General features: G+C 44.2%; 1 protein-coding gene across 4 annotated transcripts in view; it reads right to left on the bottom strand.

The window, feature by feature from the left end:
• Window positions 1-448: 448 nt before the first annotated feature.
• EVL (Enah/Vasp-like) overlaps window positions 449-18,307 on the bottom strand; it is a 208,888-nt gene continuing 191,029 nt past the window's right edge. For 3 of the 4 annotated variants that reach the window (XM_048853438.2, XM_048853436.2, XM_048853437.2), the window contains exons 8-14: window positions 14,244-14,304; window positions 11,513-11,576; window positions 9,281-9,347; window positions 9,113-9,172; window positions 5,669-5,735; window positions 5,151-5,208; window positions 449-1,053 (exon numbers count right to left, since the gene is read on the bottom strand). In XM_048853438.2, the coding sequence (XP_048709395.1) occupies window positions 1,016-1,053; window positions 5,151-5,208; window positions 5,669-5,735; window positions 9,113-9,172; window positions 9,281-9,347; window positions 11,513-11,576; window positions 14,244-14,304 (415 nt within the window). In that variant the 3' untranslated portion in view covers window positions 449-1,015. The remainder of the gene's footprint in view (window positions 1,054-5,150; window positions 5,209-5,668; window positions 5,736-9,112; window positions 9,173-9,280; window positions 9,348-11,512; window positions 11,577-14,243; window positions 14,305-18,307) is intronic. The other variant, XM_048853439.2, reaches the window with a different exon arrangement.

Here is an 18,307-nt window from a genome sequence, read left to right as displayed (position 1 = left end):
GGGCTGTGACAAACTCAGGGATGTGGTATTTCCAGATTCTAGTAGCCTGTTTGCAGTCTGGCCCTGGTCATCATGGACAGAGGGCAGAGGTAAGACTCTGTGCCTCAACTGCTGCAGGAAGATGGGGCTAGCAGCCAGCTGTTCCCCTCCTGGAGCTGCTGCTGCACCGCTGGCTTTGCACTGCTAGGAGTGGTCAGGGAAAGGGGAGCAGGTAATGAGTTGCCTGCTTGGACAGATTCTGAAATGCTGGTTAATGCTACATGGATGGGCCTCTCCTGCTTGTTTTATTAAAAATGAACGTTACGTGAGATTTCACAACATGCAGGCAGCCTTGCTCTTGTGTTCTCACCAGAGCCTCCAAAACCAGCAAGAAAACACACCAGAGCAACACAGTGAAATTAAAGTGCAAAGCTAGAGCAACTAATGAACAAAATCAAAAGCAGGGCCATATGGACAATAAACAGTTTATTACCAATATGAACACAGATACTGTGGTGCACTGACGTACCGTTTTAATATTGTGATAACTGAGTCAAAGACCTTGTCAGCTGACAACTAACATGTCTCTGTTTCTTCTGGTGATGCCACAATACATTTCTGTTGGCAAAGGGTCTTCATTTACATTGCAGACTACCAGTAAAATGACTTTGAAGTCATCTATTAAAAGCAAATGGTTCACATGTTTTCTTACCTACTACTAAAAAGAAACATAATACATTTAAATAAGCAAATTCAAAATACAAAAAAGGGCTGACAAATCTGATGTGCTGTGTCAGATGAAATCTAAAAAATCCAGAAATTTAAAATTTAATATTTTCTTTAGATTAAGACTTTTAAAATGAAGCAAATCCAAGGCAGCAGCAAGCTTCAAAGTGTGCTCAGTCTGCTAATAAAAAGGGTTTAAGAACAAAGACAGTGCAGGTGTCCTCTTTCACCATCTTGCATGACCTTGGTACACTTAGAAATGATCCAATCTTCCTAGCATCCTTAGTACCTCGCAGATGCTGTGCAGTCATTATGTTGTACTGATTCTACTCAACTCCTGCCTTATGGCTGGAAAACCAAACCAAAAGGTTAATTCAGACAACTACTCCCAGTGACAGGCGGTAAATACTCAGAGCCAATGGCAGAAGGAGTGTAAGTTATACACTGGTAAGAGGATGCGAGTAACTTGCATAGCAAAGGGGGCAGAAGGGTGGGATTGCAGCTGGGGAAAAACAAGAGGAAGCAGTAAAAAAGTGTGTATGGAAGGCTGGAGGGTTGAAAGGGCTGTTCTATTTTGTACCTTCTTACACATGCCTAATGGTTGTTTCTCATGTTAAAATTTGCCCCCGTGCCACCCAAATTGCACTCCTTGTGTCTGCTCCTGCTCCCATTTAAATCAAAGACAAAACTCCCACTGATTTCAATGGCAGCACAATTAGGATACCTTACACCACCATTTATGTTGCCCGAAACGGCAAATCTTAGTCAAATAGTATCAAATTTTTTAATGCCTTTTAACAATACATTGTATTAATACACACACAAAAATAAGGGTCACATTTCTATAATACTGTTTAGTGCTTTATAAGTTAAGCCTCACACTGCCCTTATGTGTACATATGTACAGGTCAAGTATTATAGTGTAGGTCATACAGCCAGGTGGGATCAGAGCCAAAGAATTCTGACTCTCTTTCCTCTACCTAACAAATGGACCACACAGTTCATTCTATGCTACCTTAGAGACTAACCAATTTATTTGAGCATAAGCTTTCGTGAGCTGCAGCTCACTTCATCGGATGCATACTATGGAAAATATAGAAGATGTTTGTTTTTATACACACAAATCATGAAAAAATGGATGTTTATCACTACAAAAGGTTTTCTCTCCCCCCACCCCGCTCTCCTGCTGGTAATAGCTTATGTAAAGTGATCCTCTCCTTACAATGTGTATGATAATCAAGGTGGGCCATTTCCAGCACAAATCCAGGTTTTCTCCCCCCCGTCCCCAAACCCACAGACTTTCTGAGGAAACTACAATCCATCGGTGAACTTCCTGATAACACCATCCTGGCCACTATGGATGTAGAAGGCCTGTACACCAACATTCCACACAAAGATGGACTACAAGCCGTCAAGAACACTATCCCCGATAATGTCACGGCTAACCTGGTGGCTGAACTTTGTGACTTTGTCCTCACCCATAACTATTTCACATTTGGGAACAATGTATACCTTCAAATCAGCGGCACTGCTATGGGTATCCGCATGGCCCCACAGTATGCCAACATTTTTATGGCTGATTTAGAACAACGCTTCCTCAGCTCTCGTCCCCTAAAGCCCCTACTCTACTTGCGCTATATTGATGACATCTTCATCATCTGGACCCATGGAAAAGAAGCCCTTGAGGAATTCCACCATGATTTCAACAATTTCCATCCCACCATCAACCTCAGCCTGGTCCAGTTCACACAAGAGATCCACTTCCTGGACACTACAGTGCTAATAAACAATAGTCACATAAACACCACCCTATACCGGAAACCTACTGACCGCTATTCCTACCTACATGCCTCCAGCTTTCACCCTGACCACACCACACGATCCATTGTCTACAGCCAAGCTCTGCAATACAACCGCATTTGCTCCAATCCCTCAGACAGAGACAAACACCTACAAGATCGCTATCAAGCATTCTTACAACTACAATACCCACCTGTGGAAGTGAAGAAACAGATTGATAGAGCCAGAAGAGTTCCCAGAAGTCACCTACTACAGGACAGGCCTAACAAAGAAGATAACAGAACGCCACTAGCCGTCACCTTTAGCCCCCAACTAAAACCCCTCCAACGCATTATTAAGGATCTACATCCTATCCTGAAGGATGACCCAACACTCTCACAAATCTTGGGAGACAGGCCAGTCCTTGCCTACAGACAGCCCCCCAACCTGAAGCGAATACTCACCAGCAACCACATACCACACAACAGAACAACTAACCCAGGAACCTTTCCTTGCAACAAAGCCCGTTGCCAACTGTGCCCACATATCTATTCAGGGGACACCATCACAGGGCCTAATAACATCAGCCACACTATCAGAGGCTCGTTCACCTGCGCATCTACCAATGTGATATATGCCATCATGTGCCAGCAATGCCCCTCTGCCATGTACATTGGTCAAACTGGACAGTCTCTACGTAAAAGAATAAATGGACACAAATCAGATGTCAAGAATTATAACATTCATAAACCAGTTGGAGAACACTTCAATCTCTCTGGTCACGCGATTACAGACATGAAAGTTGCAACACAAAAACTTCAAAATCAGACTCCAGCGAGAGAGGGCTGAATTGGAATTCATTTGCAAATTGGATACAATTAACTTAGGCTTGAATAGAGACTGGGAGTGGCTAAGTCATTATGCAAGGTAACCTATTTCCCCTTGTTTTCCTAACCCTCCCCTTCCTCAGACGTTCTTGTTAAACCCTGGATTTGTGCTGGAAATGGCCCACCTTGATTATCATACACATTGTAAGGAGAGTGATCACTTTAGATAAGCTATTACCAACAGGAGAGTGGGTTTGTTTGGGGGGGTGGGGGGGGGGAAGAAAACCTGGATTTGTGCTGGAAATGGCCCACCTTGATTATCATACACATTGTAAGGAGAGTGATCACTTTACATAAGCTATTACCAGCAGGAGAGTGGGGTGGGGGGAGAGAAAACCTTTTGTAGTGATAAACACCCATTTTTTCATGATTTGTGTGTATAAAAACAAACATCTTCTGTATTTTCCACAGTATGCATCCGATGAAGTGAGCTGTAGCTCACGAAAGCTTATGCTCAAATAAATTGGTTAGTCTCTAAGGTGCCACAAGTACTCCTTTTCTTTTTGCGAATACAGACTAACACGGCTGTTACTCTGAAACCTGTCATTCTATGCTAGCGTCTGATGTGCATGGAAAAGCCTTACAACTTCCTATTGACAGTCGCAGTCTATAGAAATTAGTATTCTTTTTATGTAGTTTCAAAATAATTCTAGAAAACTGTATTTTGCTAGAATATGGTTAAAAAACAAGCTTATGAGAAACAAATCTTCTGAGATTTAGTTTATGATCACTGCAGCTGTTGGGAAGGGGATTTTGGCCCCCGTGTTATGCTATTACACACTTTGCTAGATGCATTGTGGGGATTTCTCAGAACCATCACCCTGACACATCAATGCTCTGATATGGTACCACCGATAATTAATAATTCTCATACAGCAAATTAGGGGATGGAGTTGTAAATACTAAAACAAGATTTCTTCTTGCTTCTTTTCAGTTGCCTTAGCAACAAGTTCAATGACCCCAGCAATTCTGTAATGGAGTGTTTTTATTGCTGTGTAAACAATATCCTTTGGTCTTGGAACAGTACTAGCTGAGAAAACACCTATCACCTAGAACAGCAGCCAGTATCGGAATCTAGTTAGTTTGTTTAAGGTAGCGCAAAACTTGCTGAATGAACAAAGCCACACAAATGTGGACAAACTCAGTTTTGTTCTATGTGAGGATTTAAAACCCTATTTTATTTACCACAGGTGAGAATTCATAGCATAGCAGAGTAACTGAAAGACCAAGGACGGCAGAACTTCCTTCTTTCTGGTCTGCATGTAAACCAGTGCTGAGCATCTCAGTTAGATATGCATGGAAGAGTGCAGTCTTTGTATTGCTCGTAAAAATCCCTTACATGAAGCTTTGATATATATACACAGTTGACTATGAAATCAGGATGTCGGGAAAAAGCTAAGCCATCCCCAAAAGGCAACGCAAAACTGCTGAAAAGATTCAGACTGAATGCCTTATGTTCAAGCTTCAGAACAGAGCACAGACAAACAAGGCATGTAAAAATGCAACTGAGTGATCAAAATTCAGTGGATACTTCTGGGTAGATACTTCTGTCTCTTGTGGTTCCACTCCAGCTTCTGAGCAATAGTCACATCCATACTTGTCACAGCTATTTCATATTTACATATAACTAATACATATTTAACAAAGAGCTTCTTGGAAAGTAGTTGTAAAACTACTTTCTGAGGAACTCTCTGCAGCTTTTATTTTCTTATGTGTTGAATCTGAGTGAAATCTCTCAGGATCAAACTTAGAAAAATAATGTATTTTGATATTTCTTACCATCAATGATCTCTTCTTTCACTTTGTGTAACTCTCTTACAACTTCCTCCAATATTTCCTGATGAGACAAAACAAAAGATGTACGTTCAGAATTCCATGGCCTCCATTATGGGCCGGTCCATATAGATGATAAAAACCCACTACTGCTATCAGCTAAATAACTTTACTCCTTTAGGTCCAGTGGTTCTGTGTTCTGGACCTGCGTTCTCACTACCAAAGGGGTTGAGTTCTGTACCTGTTGATGTACCAGGGAAGAGGGGATGGCATTGCTGCACAAACATTTTGATCCAATAACAGTGGGACTGTTTCCCTCTGAGCTTCAAGGAACCACTATGATCTACTCTGATCTCCTCCATAATAGAATAGGAGCTTTGTAAGTTTGGGCAAACAAAAAGGCAAAAAGTGATGTTTCTATCTTCATTTAGCCTGACCAGTTGCCCTTCATGTATGACAAATATAAAGGGGAAAGACAGCTACCCATATCAAATTCCCTACGCTCAAAAAACCCACTCACTCACTTGTTTCATTCGATCAAAATCTAAGGCATCCATAGCCACATCATTGCTGCTGCTCACGGGCTTCATCCTTGAGAAATGGAAACAAAGGATAAAGGAGCAAATCAATTCTCTGCAATGTTTACTAAGCCATGTGGTGTTTGCTACTGTCATTATGATTGAAGCATTGTAATAGTCACTGGCTGCAAAACACCTAGCTCAGAAGTTCTCAACCAGGGGTCCGCAGCCCCCTGGGGGGGCCTTGAGCTGGTTTCAGGGAGCTGTGGGGCTCCACAGCTGAAGTGTGGGGCTGAAACTGGGAGCAGAACCACAGGAATCCCCAAGCCTCAGTGCCCCCTGGGGGTCTGAAGCCAGGAGTGAAGCCATGGGGGTGAAGCTGGGTGTCCCGAGCCCCGGTTGGGCTAAAGCCCAGTGCCCCCTCAGGGCAGAAGCCGGGAATGGAGCTGCGGGGCTGAAGCCCTGAGCCTCGGTGTCCCCTTCGGGGCTGAAGCCAGGAGCGGAGTCACCGGCAGTGGAGCCATCGGTACCCCGGAGCCCTGGCGCTTCCCTCAGGGCTAAAGCCCCAAGCCCCAGTACCCATCATGGGGCTGAACCTGGGAGCGAAGCAACGGGGCTGAAGCCGCGAGAGCCCCAGCACTCCCCCTCAGTCTAAAGCCCTGAGACCCGGTGCCCGCACAGGGCGGAAGCCCCAAGCCTGGAGTCCCCCCACCCTGCAGCTGAAGCCCCAGTCTCCCCATCCCCCAGCCAGTGGCTGAAGTCCAGAGCCCCAACCCCCGCCTGCCATTTGGCCCTGGAGTTTTTATAGCGTGGGGGCGGAGGGGGGGCTGGGGATGAGACAGAAAAAGGTTGAGAGCCCCTAACCTAGATGAAATCCCAACACACAGCTCTTGAGTAAGTTAACTTTTTTAAAAGTTCCATTACTCCCTCTTGTGCCATTCAGGAGTATTTTGCAGCCAGCCTATCTTGTGAAGCAAGCAGCACTATACTGGGACAGCAGACTGCAGCTGATCACTACCATCCAGCAAGAGAGCTTGTTTTCTAATCTTAAAATGCAGCGGAGAGGCTGAGGAGTGAATTAATATGTAACACTTTAGCCAAAGAGTTCTGATCAATAATATTAAGTTCTAGACAGTTCTATGGCTACTTTAAAGTAGAGTCTTCATGGCTGTTAATTATTTACCGTGACAAGGCGGGTGAGGTAATATTTTTTATTAGACCAACCTCTGCTGGTGAAAGAGACAGGCTTTTGAGCTACACAGAGCTGTTCCTCAGGTCTGAGAAACGTTCTCAGTGCCCAGACCTGAAGAAGAGCTCTGTGACGCTCCAAAGCTTGTCTCTCTCACCAACAGAAGTTGGTGCAATAAAAGATATTATCTCACCCACCTTCTCACTCTAACAGCCTGGGACCAACATGGCTACAGCACCACTGTGTAGTTAGTGTAGCAGTGATGGAGGTTTGCAGGATCAATGGCTGACTCAAACATTTGAAAATTAAGTCTCTCCTCCACACCTGCATTTCCTAAAAAATAAACACTGTCTTGACTGCTCAGGACTCAGTCAGCTGCTAAAATCATGGTAAACCCAAAAAAGTGATGTTTGCTTAAACTAACTGTATTAGTGACTGTAGTCAGCAATCCATCCCATTGCTGAATCCTGCCTTAGGCGGGCTGAGCGGTAAGGCTGTACAGCACAAGCTGTGTTTCTTGGCCCAGCATCCCAAAGACTTCAGGTTTGTGTAACTACATCCGAGTCCTGTCTCTTTTCTATCGCCAAGGGCACCGCAGTGGACATTATTGAAAGGGCTGACCTCAAGAGAGGCTTGCTTTGTTAAAATAGCCAGTAGAGGTTATGAACCCTTTTTTGAAATTGGTGACTCTTTATGAAGCGTTTTACAAAAAGATCAAGTGGCCTATGCCTAATGAGAACATTTCAGCCTTGGCTCTGCTATTGTCTTTAGGCGCAAGTTCGTTCTTAGGCAAGTCTTGCATTGATTCCAGCGGCCCTGCAGCCCAACAAAGAGCTGCACAACCAAGTCCTTTGTGTTTCCTGAATTCTGATCCTTATGCTGCCCACGTGAGCTATGAGCAAGATTACGAGTGGGGTTTTCTGAAGGGACTCAGTGGTGGTCTCACTCTGGTTGTGGTCAAACGCCCACTGACGCTGCTGGAGCAGAGCTGGGCCAACAGGGAGCGCTTTTGAAAATCCCACCCACAAAGTGTATGAATGAGAGAACAAGCAGAGTAGTTTCTTGTGCTAGGCCTAGAACAGAACGTGAATGCACTTCCCACTGAACATCCTCCAAACAGCAGTGGTCTTACAGCAGTCACTGCGTGAAAACTTGGTAACTAGCTTTAGCTCAGCATTTGCAAGGACAGGGAATACTATGATCATCTGAATCTAATGAAAGCTGGCACATCTTTAACAGCTGACATTGTATGGTGGATCTGGGATAGACCCAGGCAGCCAAATTTTGCCTTTAGTTACACCTGTGCAACCCCACTGAAGTCAGTGAAATGTGGGGCAGGATTTGACCCTGTTCTTTCACACAGTGCGCTCCGACATCTGCCACCACCCACTTATTTTTCTGTGTGTTAACAACACTGTAGCACAAAATAACAGTGTCAAATAAGAGAAAGCGTTTGTTACTGAAATGAATAATTTAAAGCACTATGTCCCACCTCCAACCCCTAACTTATCCCAACAACGCTCAGAGCTCTATACGATAGTCACATTGTGGTCCTGGCCGAGGACTGGAAGTAAGCCTTTTTCTAGCTTCCCAATGTCACACTTAAACCTTTCAATACCTGTGATCATGTACTGTGCCTGTAATTTGGCCATTTGGACGGACAAGCTTTGTTGGACTCCTCCCTTTGACTTTCCAATCTACAAAAGCAGACCCATCCTGTCTCCTCTTTCCTGGTTGCCCTCTCTGGTGGCTCCTATGCTGCACTCAGCTTCATTTTTCCTTCCTCACTCCTTGCTGCACATGTTCCTTACTGGATGCAAAAATAATTTCTCCTCTCTTGGGTGCAGGCCCCCAGATGGATTCTGCTTTTGAGTGTTCTCATGCGCTGGGCAATGGAAGTGTCTCCTGTTAGGAAGGATCACCCGGAAAGATGCTTAAGTCCTGTTGACTTCTGTGATACTTAAGCACAGCTTACTTGAATAAGGGCCCCGGGGCAGAAATCCTAGGGCAGTTCATGGCATTACCACTCACTCCCTGAGCCAAACTTTCTTTGATATCAGATATCACAAATTCACAATCACTCTGCCCAATTGAGACCAGCCTCTGGCTCAGAGTTAGTAAAGCAGCAGACAGGAGCAAATCACAACAGGCTGAGGACAGTCATGACAAGGACAAATGAATGTTAGTTGCTGTACCAACGATGACATGATTTCCCAAAGGACAAGCTGAGACAGTTAAGAAGCCAGATCATTTTTCAGTACCTAGAAGGTAGTTGGGATTGTATGGGGCTCTTAGCTTCAAGACTCTTCACTGATGGATTTCTATGGCAATGGAATGAAATAAGACATGAATTGAGCACACGTTATGGAGATAGCATGCTTACAGTCCAGACTGTGCTACTATTCTAGAGACTAACCCGTGCAGCTCACCTAGAGAGTAATGAAGATACAGGCTTTTCAACAGAATTGCTTCTTTCCCATGGCTTCTTCCCAGGGTCTGTAAAGTAATAATGAAGAATTACTGTTTGTTCTGGTTTTTTCCCTTGCCCAGTAAAAACATGAAACTGTTTTTCTTATATATTTATTCATTCAGCTGGGATGGAGGCTTTACAGAGATGTATCCAAGGGAGCAGATAGGCTAGCAATAATGAATAATAATGACTGCTGCTTTTAATTGGGACAGTATTAGTAAAAATCTATGCAGAGGAGGGGCAATGACACTTGATCCCCTTTAGCTAGTGCCAAGCAGTTAAGTGATGTTTAACCTCATACTAAAAGATATGGAATTCTGAGTTTTGCTTTTTTAATACAAAAATCACTCAAATAGTAAAAGAAGAAATAAGGAATAAATACTATGAGTATAATTTTAATTCAATTACAATATTTTCATTTTGTTTTTCTAGACTTTTCTACATTTAAAGGGCCTCTTCTCCTAATTGCAACAACTTTTTCATCAAAATGACAGACATGCAGCTCTCCAGCTGGGGACCATGGGCCACTAGTGGTCTCCGGACTCCGGATCACCCCTGGTGGCCTGCAGTATGAAGCATTTTGAGAATAAAGCAGTAGGGTTCTGGGGAGCTGGGTCTACAAGAGGCTCTCATGCTTACAAAGTGGTCTACAGAACAGAAAAAGGTGGAGAATCCCTCTGATAAACCCAGTTAAGTGGATTCTCATGCATGTGTCTAATATCACGAATAAAAAGGCTATTTACATTTTATAATATTTAGTTCAAATGTCAATGGGACAACAGAACTGTAAAGTGTTTGGATATCTCAGAAGGGATGGCAGCATTACAGCTATGCAAATCACCATGGAGGATTTCATATGGTCCAGGTTACAAAATGCCAAACCCACTGTATATTTTTACAAAACACTCAGCCAAAAATACCCGATTTTTCTTGCCTTGGCATATCTAGGAGTATATAACCTTTCCTGAAGTTCCTTACTATGAGCCCAATCTTTCTGATTGAAGTAGACCATATGTAAGTGAATAGCCCCACTGAAGTCAATGAGATACAACTTGTGTGTGTAAGGATTTGTAGGCACACATGAGCCCCCCCAACTATGATTCTTAAGAGAATTACTCAGTTCAACAGCTTAGAAAGCCCTAAAATCCTACAGCTCATCCATATGCACCCTTTCAATCTGATCTTCCTCATCTTCACAAAAACAAGCAAGCAAACAATACCTTCTGCGTTCAAAAGTGATGCTGATCTGACGGTCCCAAAGGACTGACTAAGGCCTGGTCTACACTAGGAAATGAGATCACTATAACTATGTTGCCCAGGGTGCGTGTGAAAAATTCACATCCCTGAGCAACGCAGTTAAACCGATCTAACTCCCCAGCCCGTAGACAGCACTATGTCAATGGGAGAATTCTCCTGTCAACCTAGCTATTGCCTCCCAGGGAGCTAGAGTTACTATGTGGGCGGGAGAAGTCCTTCTGTCGGCTTATGAAGCCTGGTCACTGAAGTTCAACAGTAGCGGAGCTGCCGCTGCTATGTTTTAAATGTAGATAAGCCCTCAGTGCTCATTTTATTGGAAGGGTGTCCTTGTAAGGCTTGCAAGTCCCAGGATCGTCACCAGGTTGCGTCTGTATGACCTGTAGATGATCTGTGGTTTAATCTTTTGTTCTCAACTTCATCACTGAAAACCACATTATGTTAAGAGCCCAATTCTGTTTGGTGCTGAGCCTCTGAAACGTCCTTCGTTTGGCACGGCACCTTGTGGGATCAGGCCCATTGTGAATAGCAATTGCATTAAGGGCCAGGTCCTCAGATGGTATAAATCAGTACAGCTCCCCTTAACTCTCGTAATGGAAACGTATGCAGATACAAGCCAACGGGAGATCTGACCCTTAGAAACCAAGGTCCATATCCCCAAAGGTATTTAGGGGCCTAACTCTCACTGATTTCAGTGTGTGTGAGAATCTGGACCCAAACAACTAGATTCACCGTTCTATCTTTATGCTGATCTGAGAAGAAAATTCACATTCACCCTTCATTGCTCAAAAGAGATTTTAAAACAAAAACTATTTGTAGATGTTCTGTTAGTAAATCCCCCTTACTCAGAGCTAAGATAATCAACCCAGATTCCAATGGTAAAATGTTTCACTGGATTAAGGAGAAGATGAAGAGTGCTAATAATTCGATTTAATACCTGAAGAATTCTGCTGCTGGCTAGGGCCTCGTGTGACTGGTGAAGGTGAGGTGCTAGCATCTTCCTAAAAAAGAAAAACAAGATGTTTCTTAAATTTCGACTCCACATTTTTCAAGTGAACAGTCACCGATGGACATGATGGACTGTGCTCTCCGCTCATCCACAGAACAGGCGGCGTCAGTGCAAGCTTCTTGCTCATGTGCCTCAACCCTGACGTGAGGGGACCACCTCGAAGGTGAGATGGTAGGTCACTCCCAAGTCCATTTAAACTCTGGTCGCTCCACTAAGACCAGCAAGGGGAAACATTCGGATGGGTGGTGTTTTCTTTTTCTTTTTTGTTTTCTACTAGGAACTCAGCTGAAACCTACCAACTCAGGTCACTGAACAGAGGGCAAACAGTGACATTGCTTGTCCTTCTGTGGGCAATAAATGTTACCGTTCCATTCCTACCTACTAACCACGGCTGGTCTCATGCTCATGACTGAAAGGTGTTGGCTGCCGTTGCCCATTCTTTGAGCTAACTAATCCCCAAGTTCAGAAACTGTCTGTATTGCTGGAGAGATACAGGACCAGATACTGGTCTGTTACCCGCGTATAATTTCAGCTGGATTGCATAGGAGTAAGTGACAACAGGATTTAGACCAATCTCTCCACTAACGATGGTAATAGCAGTTTCAGTTTATTTAGCTATCCTAAATAGGACATTCAATATTTCTTCATGGAAATTGGGCTGAAGTCACTGGGGTTTACATAAGGGTAAAAGAGCAGAATCGAGAATCTTTACAACAGAGCAGAATCCAGACTAATGTATTTGATCTGTAATTATTATTTAAGAGCTTCCTATGACAAAGGACTAAACATGTCAGTTAAAATGAAAAAGCAGTCAGTTAGTTTGAATGGCTGCTGGCTTTGCATTAGGCTTGATAGAAGGTACCACAGCAACAATAAAGGTATTGCAAAGTTGTTATTGTTGCACAATCAATGGGGGAATTCCAGAACCATCACACTAAGGAAGGCCCATTACAATGTGACTAAACTAAAGGTCTGAGTGGAATATGAGCTAATGGCAAAGCAGACGGCGAAGCAGACAGTAGCATTTAACAGCGGAGGGAGAGCAGAGTCTGGGAAATTGTGCCTTTCATTTCTAGGTATATGGTTCAAACGCAGGCTTCGGGAAAAGCTGTGAGCAGAGCGGATGGCCATAGAGGCAGCCTCAGCCCTGCTCACCTAGCTAGGGGTCACGCAAAATAAGCCTTCATTCTCACGGAGTGCAAGCACCCTCAGCATTGTGACCGCAGCAAGCCTCTCCAAATACCGTGGGAAGCCCCGGGGCCATGCCCCAAAGAGGAGAGGGGAGCAGGTGGTGCTTTGTCTTTGAGGCTGGTGCTCTCTGAAGCTGCAGCGTCAGTGTGCCTGAGGCATGATGCCTCCGGACTTTCCTGCATTGGCAGTGAGCCTCCACAGCATGGGGCTCTGCCTTAAAGGCACTACAAGGTCATAAGCCAATAGCAACAGCGCTGATGGAAGTCTCAGCAGAAAGGCAAAGGACTGCATGGGAGTTGTGACTGCACTACTCCTGTCCTCCTAGACATGCTGCCTCTATGGGATGTCTACACTGCAATCAGAGAGGTGACTGCAGCATATGTAGAAATACCAATGACAATGGCAGCGAACCCACAGCAGCTTGGGTATGTACTCAGACTGCTAGTCCACGCTGCCACGGCTTTGCTGCTATTGTCATTTGAGCGACCTAGATCAAAGCTAGCTCAGGTATTTCTACACATGCTGAAGTCACCTCTGATTGAAGTGCAGACATACCCTAGGTATGGTGATTGGTGGGGAAGCTCTCCTGGGCTGTAACTGTTCTGTGGATAAACAAAGGACTTCAGCCTCCTGGCTGATAATGTGGCTCCTTTCACAAGCACCAAGTTCACTTTAAAATTCAACCAAAACCAAAGCCCTCACTTAATCTTTTAGAGGACAACTGAAACATCCAGCAGCACACGGAGAGAACGGTTCAAACAGAAATGCACTGAAACTACTATCCCCTCCATGAGCCCGAATTTCATACTCTTTGATCTACCAAACTGACACAAGTGGACACTTGATGGTATAGAATGCATTTACAAAGATATGTTACAGCTTTTGAACAGCTCAGTGGCTAAAGTATTGTCCCCCTCCCCAATAGAAATCTGCTTTAAATGTAATCTGTCATCTGCAGCGAGCTGATTTTTGCTTTACAGAGGGGTTAAGTAATCTACTTTCCAAAGCCATCATGTTTAATGGATGACACGGGTCAGTTCAGCTGACGTCTGCTGCCCAGGGATGCAACAAGCTTGAACTAAAATATGTGGAACTGATTTGAAATGAGATACTAATAGGATTTACCATACCAGGGGCTTTTCCTTTTGGGTGGCACAAATATTCCCGAGGGATAAATGAGGGGGAGCCTCTTCAACCTTAAAAACACTACTGTGAGCATAGTGTGAAGAGGCAACCACTGATGTGGTTTAGACAATATCTGGTCTGTGAACAAACAAGAAGGGATTCTTGTTTCTAAGTACACTGGAGCAGTTGAATTTAGCTTGTGTGAACATTTGCTAGTCATTTTATTGTGTGTGCAGTGGGCAAGTATTGTGCTTCCAGCCTTCAAGCAATCGCAACATATCAGCTAGTTTGGGAGACCCTTTTTGCTTCACAGACACACAATACTAGTGAATGCTTCACTTACGTTTTGGCTTTCCTCTTCCTTTTTGTCAGCTGGCTTGTCTGACTGTGACGCTGCTTTCCTCCTTTGCACAGGGGTAAAAAAGTAGGACAAAGTCAACCCTTTAGAAATGCATTTCCTGCACAAGGCTTCAATCGTCATTTGAAAAGACTGATTTGTGCCTTGCTGAGGATTATCTTTACTGCTGTGGAATTTCTTTAGCAGAAGAGGCTGCAATGGTTAAGAATCCAAACTAGGCCTCTGTGAAGCAGGATCTTCAGGCAGGGGATCAATATTTTGAGTCAAGGTTCCATTCAGAAGTACAGGGTTGTACAGTATAAAGGAACAGGGGTAAGGGAAATGTATATGGCATTGAGCAACTAAGAGGCAATTTCTTGCAAGGTATAGGGCTGCTTCTACAATAAAAAGCACTGGCACATAGACTACTCGGTTGGATGTTCTAATACTGGGCCAGATTATTTTCCCCCTAAATCCACATGCAGAATGGACTCTCCATGTACAGAACTCACTCGTTCTGCCTCCCCCACCCCTGACCCAGAGAGCACAATCTGTAGGCCCAAGGATCTGCACATGGGCATGGAGATGTGGGGCTGGCGGAAATGCACATTAACCCCCCCCCACACACACACACGCCCCACCAGCCTCAAAGGGCATCCACAGAGCAGCTAGTGCAGCCTGGGGACACGTTTACATTTCCAATGTGCCACAATCTCCTTTGAGTGTGGGCTCCAGGGTAGCAGGAGGTGAGGGAAAGCTCTGGCTGCCTGGAAGCCAGGAGGGAGCCAGAGCCAGTAGTCAGGCCTGGGCTTTCACATGGATAGCCCTGTGCCTCTGGTGGATCCTGGGAGATTCTGAATGCCCAAAAGCCAATCCAAAGGCTGTAGAACTGCTAAGCCCTCAGGTTCATGGTACCTGTAGCATCCAGGGGCTTTAGAGAAAGCTGAATGAAAAATACTTGAGCTGAGACCAAGATTCTGTATTGCTTTGTCAGCCTGAGACAGGGTAAAGCATCACTCTCTACGTGGCTCAACAGATAAACAGGTTACAAACAGCTGTGATCTATAAGAAGGCTTGAAAGGATTTAATTTTTATCAGTAAATGTGGGTAAACATCAATTTCAGTGTACACATAAACAGCTGAAAACATATGTCCACGCAGAATAATCTAAATGGACAGATAGGCAAAGTAAGAAAAAAATGCAGCTTGGGAAGTTATTAGAGATTAATTTAAGGCTATTTACTTTGTATATTTTGATATGTGATGTTGATAACTTGTGATTTAACAGTTATAAAGCTTAAACTTTTTGAATCTCAACATCTGCTGTCACTAAATAATTGCCGTCTGATCTCCGCCCCCGCTGCATTATTTTGCACAACTGCAAAAACTGAAATCAATAAAAATATAAAACAATGCTTAAAAGCAAACACTGATATGATCTGTTGAACTTATAAATAAAAACAAAATTGAATTCTGCCAAGCCTATTTATATAGGAACAATCCTGTCCTGGCAGAGGGATGGGACAGTGGCCTAATAGGTCACTTCAGTCTATCTTAGTTCCTATGAGAGGCATGGCGCAACCTAAATATAAGAGGGCCAGGAAAGTGGAAGAAGGAGGTTCTGGAAGGCCTGTGGCCCGTCTCCTGCTCTTGCACTCAGGACAGACCAGCACTTATATAGGTGGACACTGCCAAGGGGCTGGAAGCGAGGAAGCCATGGCCCTTCCTCCTACCCTGGCTAGTAGAGTCAGCACAAGAGGAATTCTGGCTGAACTAGCCACTGTCTCTGGGAGTTCATGCTGTTTAGGAGTTCACCTGCTCTCTCTCTAGAGAGGCTTACAAACCACAACGTAGCTCAAAGGAAAACAAGTATTGTTCAGTTTCTACTTTCTTTTTAGTACATTAGCCACAATGATCATGTGATTCCTGAGGAGTGGGAGCATGCACATTTGATTCTCAAGCTCTGCTTAATGTCTAAAAGTACTAGAGAAAACATACCACATTTCTATCCTCTGCAAAGCTTGGCGCCAAGGTCGGGGGAAGGGAAGTTTTCATTTTTTCATCACCATAATTCCTCGCACTTAAATTGTGCTTTACATTTTCAATGTACTGTGCAAACATCATCTAATTAATCCTAACAAAACCACTCACTCTACTGCTCACACAGTTTTTTATATCAGTTTAACTCTACTGTTGTGAATGGAGTTACTCCTGATTTGCACCAGCGTAACTGAAAGCAAACTCAGGTCCACTGCATCTTCAGAGCATAAATCACACACTATGAACTAACAATCTAGGTGCATCTGGGATCCTCCTTTTCCCTCATTCTTTACCCCCTCACCTCCATTTACAAATGTTCACCCTTTTCACTTGGGCACAGACTTCATAGCTGCTTTGTTATGTGGCCAGCAGTAGCGAGCCCAAGATGTGTTCAAGTGCAACTCAATTTGATGGACTGTTTGCAGTGTTCTTGTAGCCATGTTGGTCCCACAATATTAGAAAGACAAGGAGAGTTATTCACTTTCACAGAAAAAACTATACAAGTCAAAAACGCCTTACTACCTGTGTGTGAACACTTTTCACAAAGTGATCACTCCACATCTGATCTCTCAGTCCTCATCCTCAAAGGAAACGTGAAAATCACTTTGCTAGACACTAAAACTTCTTGGATTTAATAAAGACACTGGATTTATGGTTTATCACAATAATCCATAACCCACTAACTCCCACTTTTTGTCCTATGACTGCAGAGGTGTTAACTGTCCACTTCACACTGAATGGTCTCTTACAATATGTGTTATCTATAATCTATTCCACTCTGTTTAGCTCTGACACTCTGGGTATCTCTACAACGCAATTAAACAACAACGGCTGGCTCATGTCAGCTGACTTGGGCTCAGGCTTTGGGCATAGGCTACAAAATTGCTGTGTAGACACTTGGGCTCAGGCAGAATCCCAGAGCCTGGACTCCAGCCTGAGCCCAGACATCCACACTGCAGTTTTATAGTCGTGTGATCCCGAGTCCGGTGACATGGGCCAGCTGCGGGTGTTTAATTGCAGCGTAGACATACCCACAGAGCACCTTTCCCAGACCCAAAGAAAAGCTCTCAGTAAGCTTGAAAACTTGTCTCTTTCACCAACAGAATCAGGGTCAATAAAAGATATTACCTCACCCACCTTGTCTCTTTGATGGACTGTGTGAGCAGTATGGGAGAGTTGTATTGTGTGAATGCTACCTGGCAGCTGTAGGAAAATCCACCTAATCTGGGGGGTAGGGCTCTCAGCCAGAAAGATTCAGGGATGTCTGATTTCCTATTTTAGATTATTAGGTGCAATGCAGTTCCACATATTACATGGACCTTGGCTGTGATGACTGTAATCCATCAAATACTCCTCCACCTGCAGAAGCCACTTCATTAGATTTTTCTTCCACTAACCTGGCAGCATTTTTATTTCGTTTCTGACTCTGAGGCCAGCAACATCCACCCCACAGAAGGAAAATAAAACCCCACACAACTCTCAAAACCAAATTCCAAACCCCTTACCAACTGAATAGGAAAAATCTGTGAAGGGATTTTCCTTCTTCCTGGAAAAGCCTCACAGATTTCAAAAACAGAGGTGGTCTGTGTTTAAATTCTGAAAAAGCATGAAACTAAGATCTACCATGCTGTGTGACTGGTGTGTATGTGTACCGGAGGTGGGGGACAGGGTCAATATCGTTTATATCATTTTAATAGCATTAATAACTTAGGTGCTGATTCCATAGGGGATCCAGAGCTCAAGCACCCGCTAAAATAAAACAGGGGTGCTCAGCACCCACAGGGATGGGTTAATCTTTTGTGGGCCCTGCCCCCTGCTTCGAGGCCCCGCACCCACTTGGCCTCTTCCCCCTGAGGCCTCACCCTTGCTTGCCGCTCACATGGGGATGGGGGGGTGGGCGGAAAGCGGCAGAGAGCAGCATCCACTGGCAAAAACAAAAGTCAGCACCTGGGGGAATGACAATTCCAGTGGTCAGAGGTCTTGGAACTTCTCGATCCTTCTGTGGACCAACGCCAAGAAAAGCACTGCTG

The sequence above is a fragment of the Caretta caretta genome, chromosome 6, assembly GCF_965140235.1.
Source record: "Caretta caretta isolate rCarCar2 chromosome 6, rCarCar1.hap1, whole genome shotgun sequence".
Lineage (NCBI taxonomy): Eukaryota > Metazoa > Chordata > Testudines > Cheloniidae > Caretta > Caretta caretta.
This window is presented reverse-complemented; position numbering and strand designations above follow the sequence as displayed.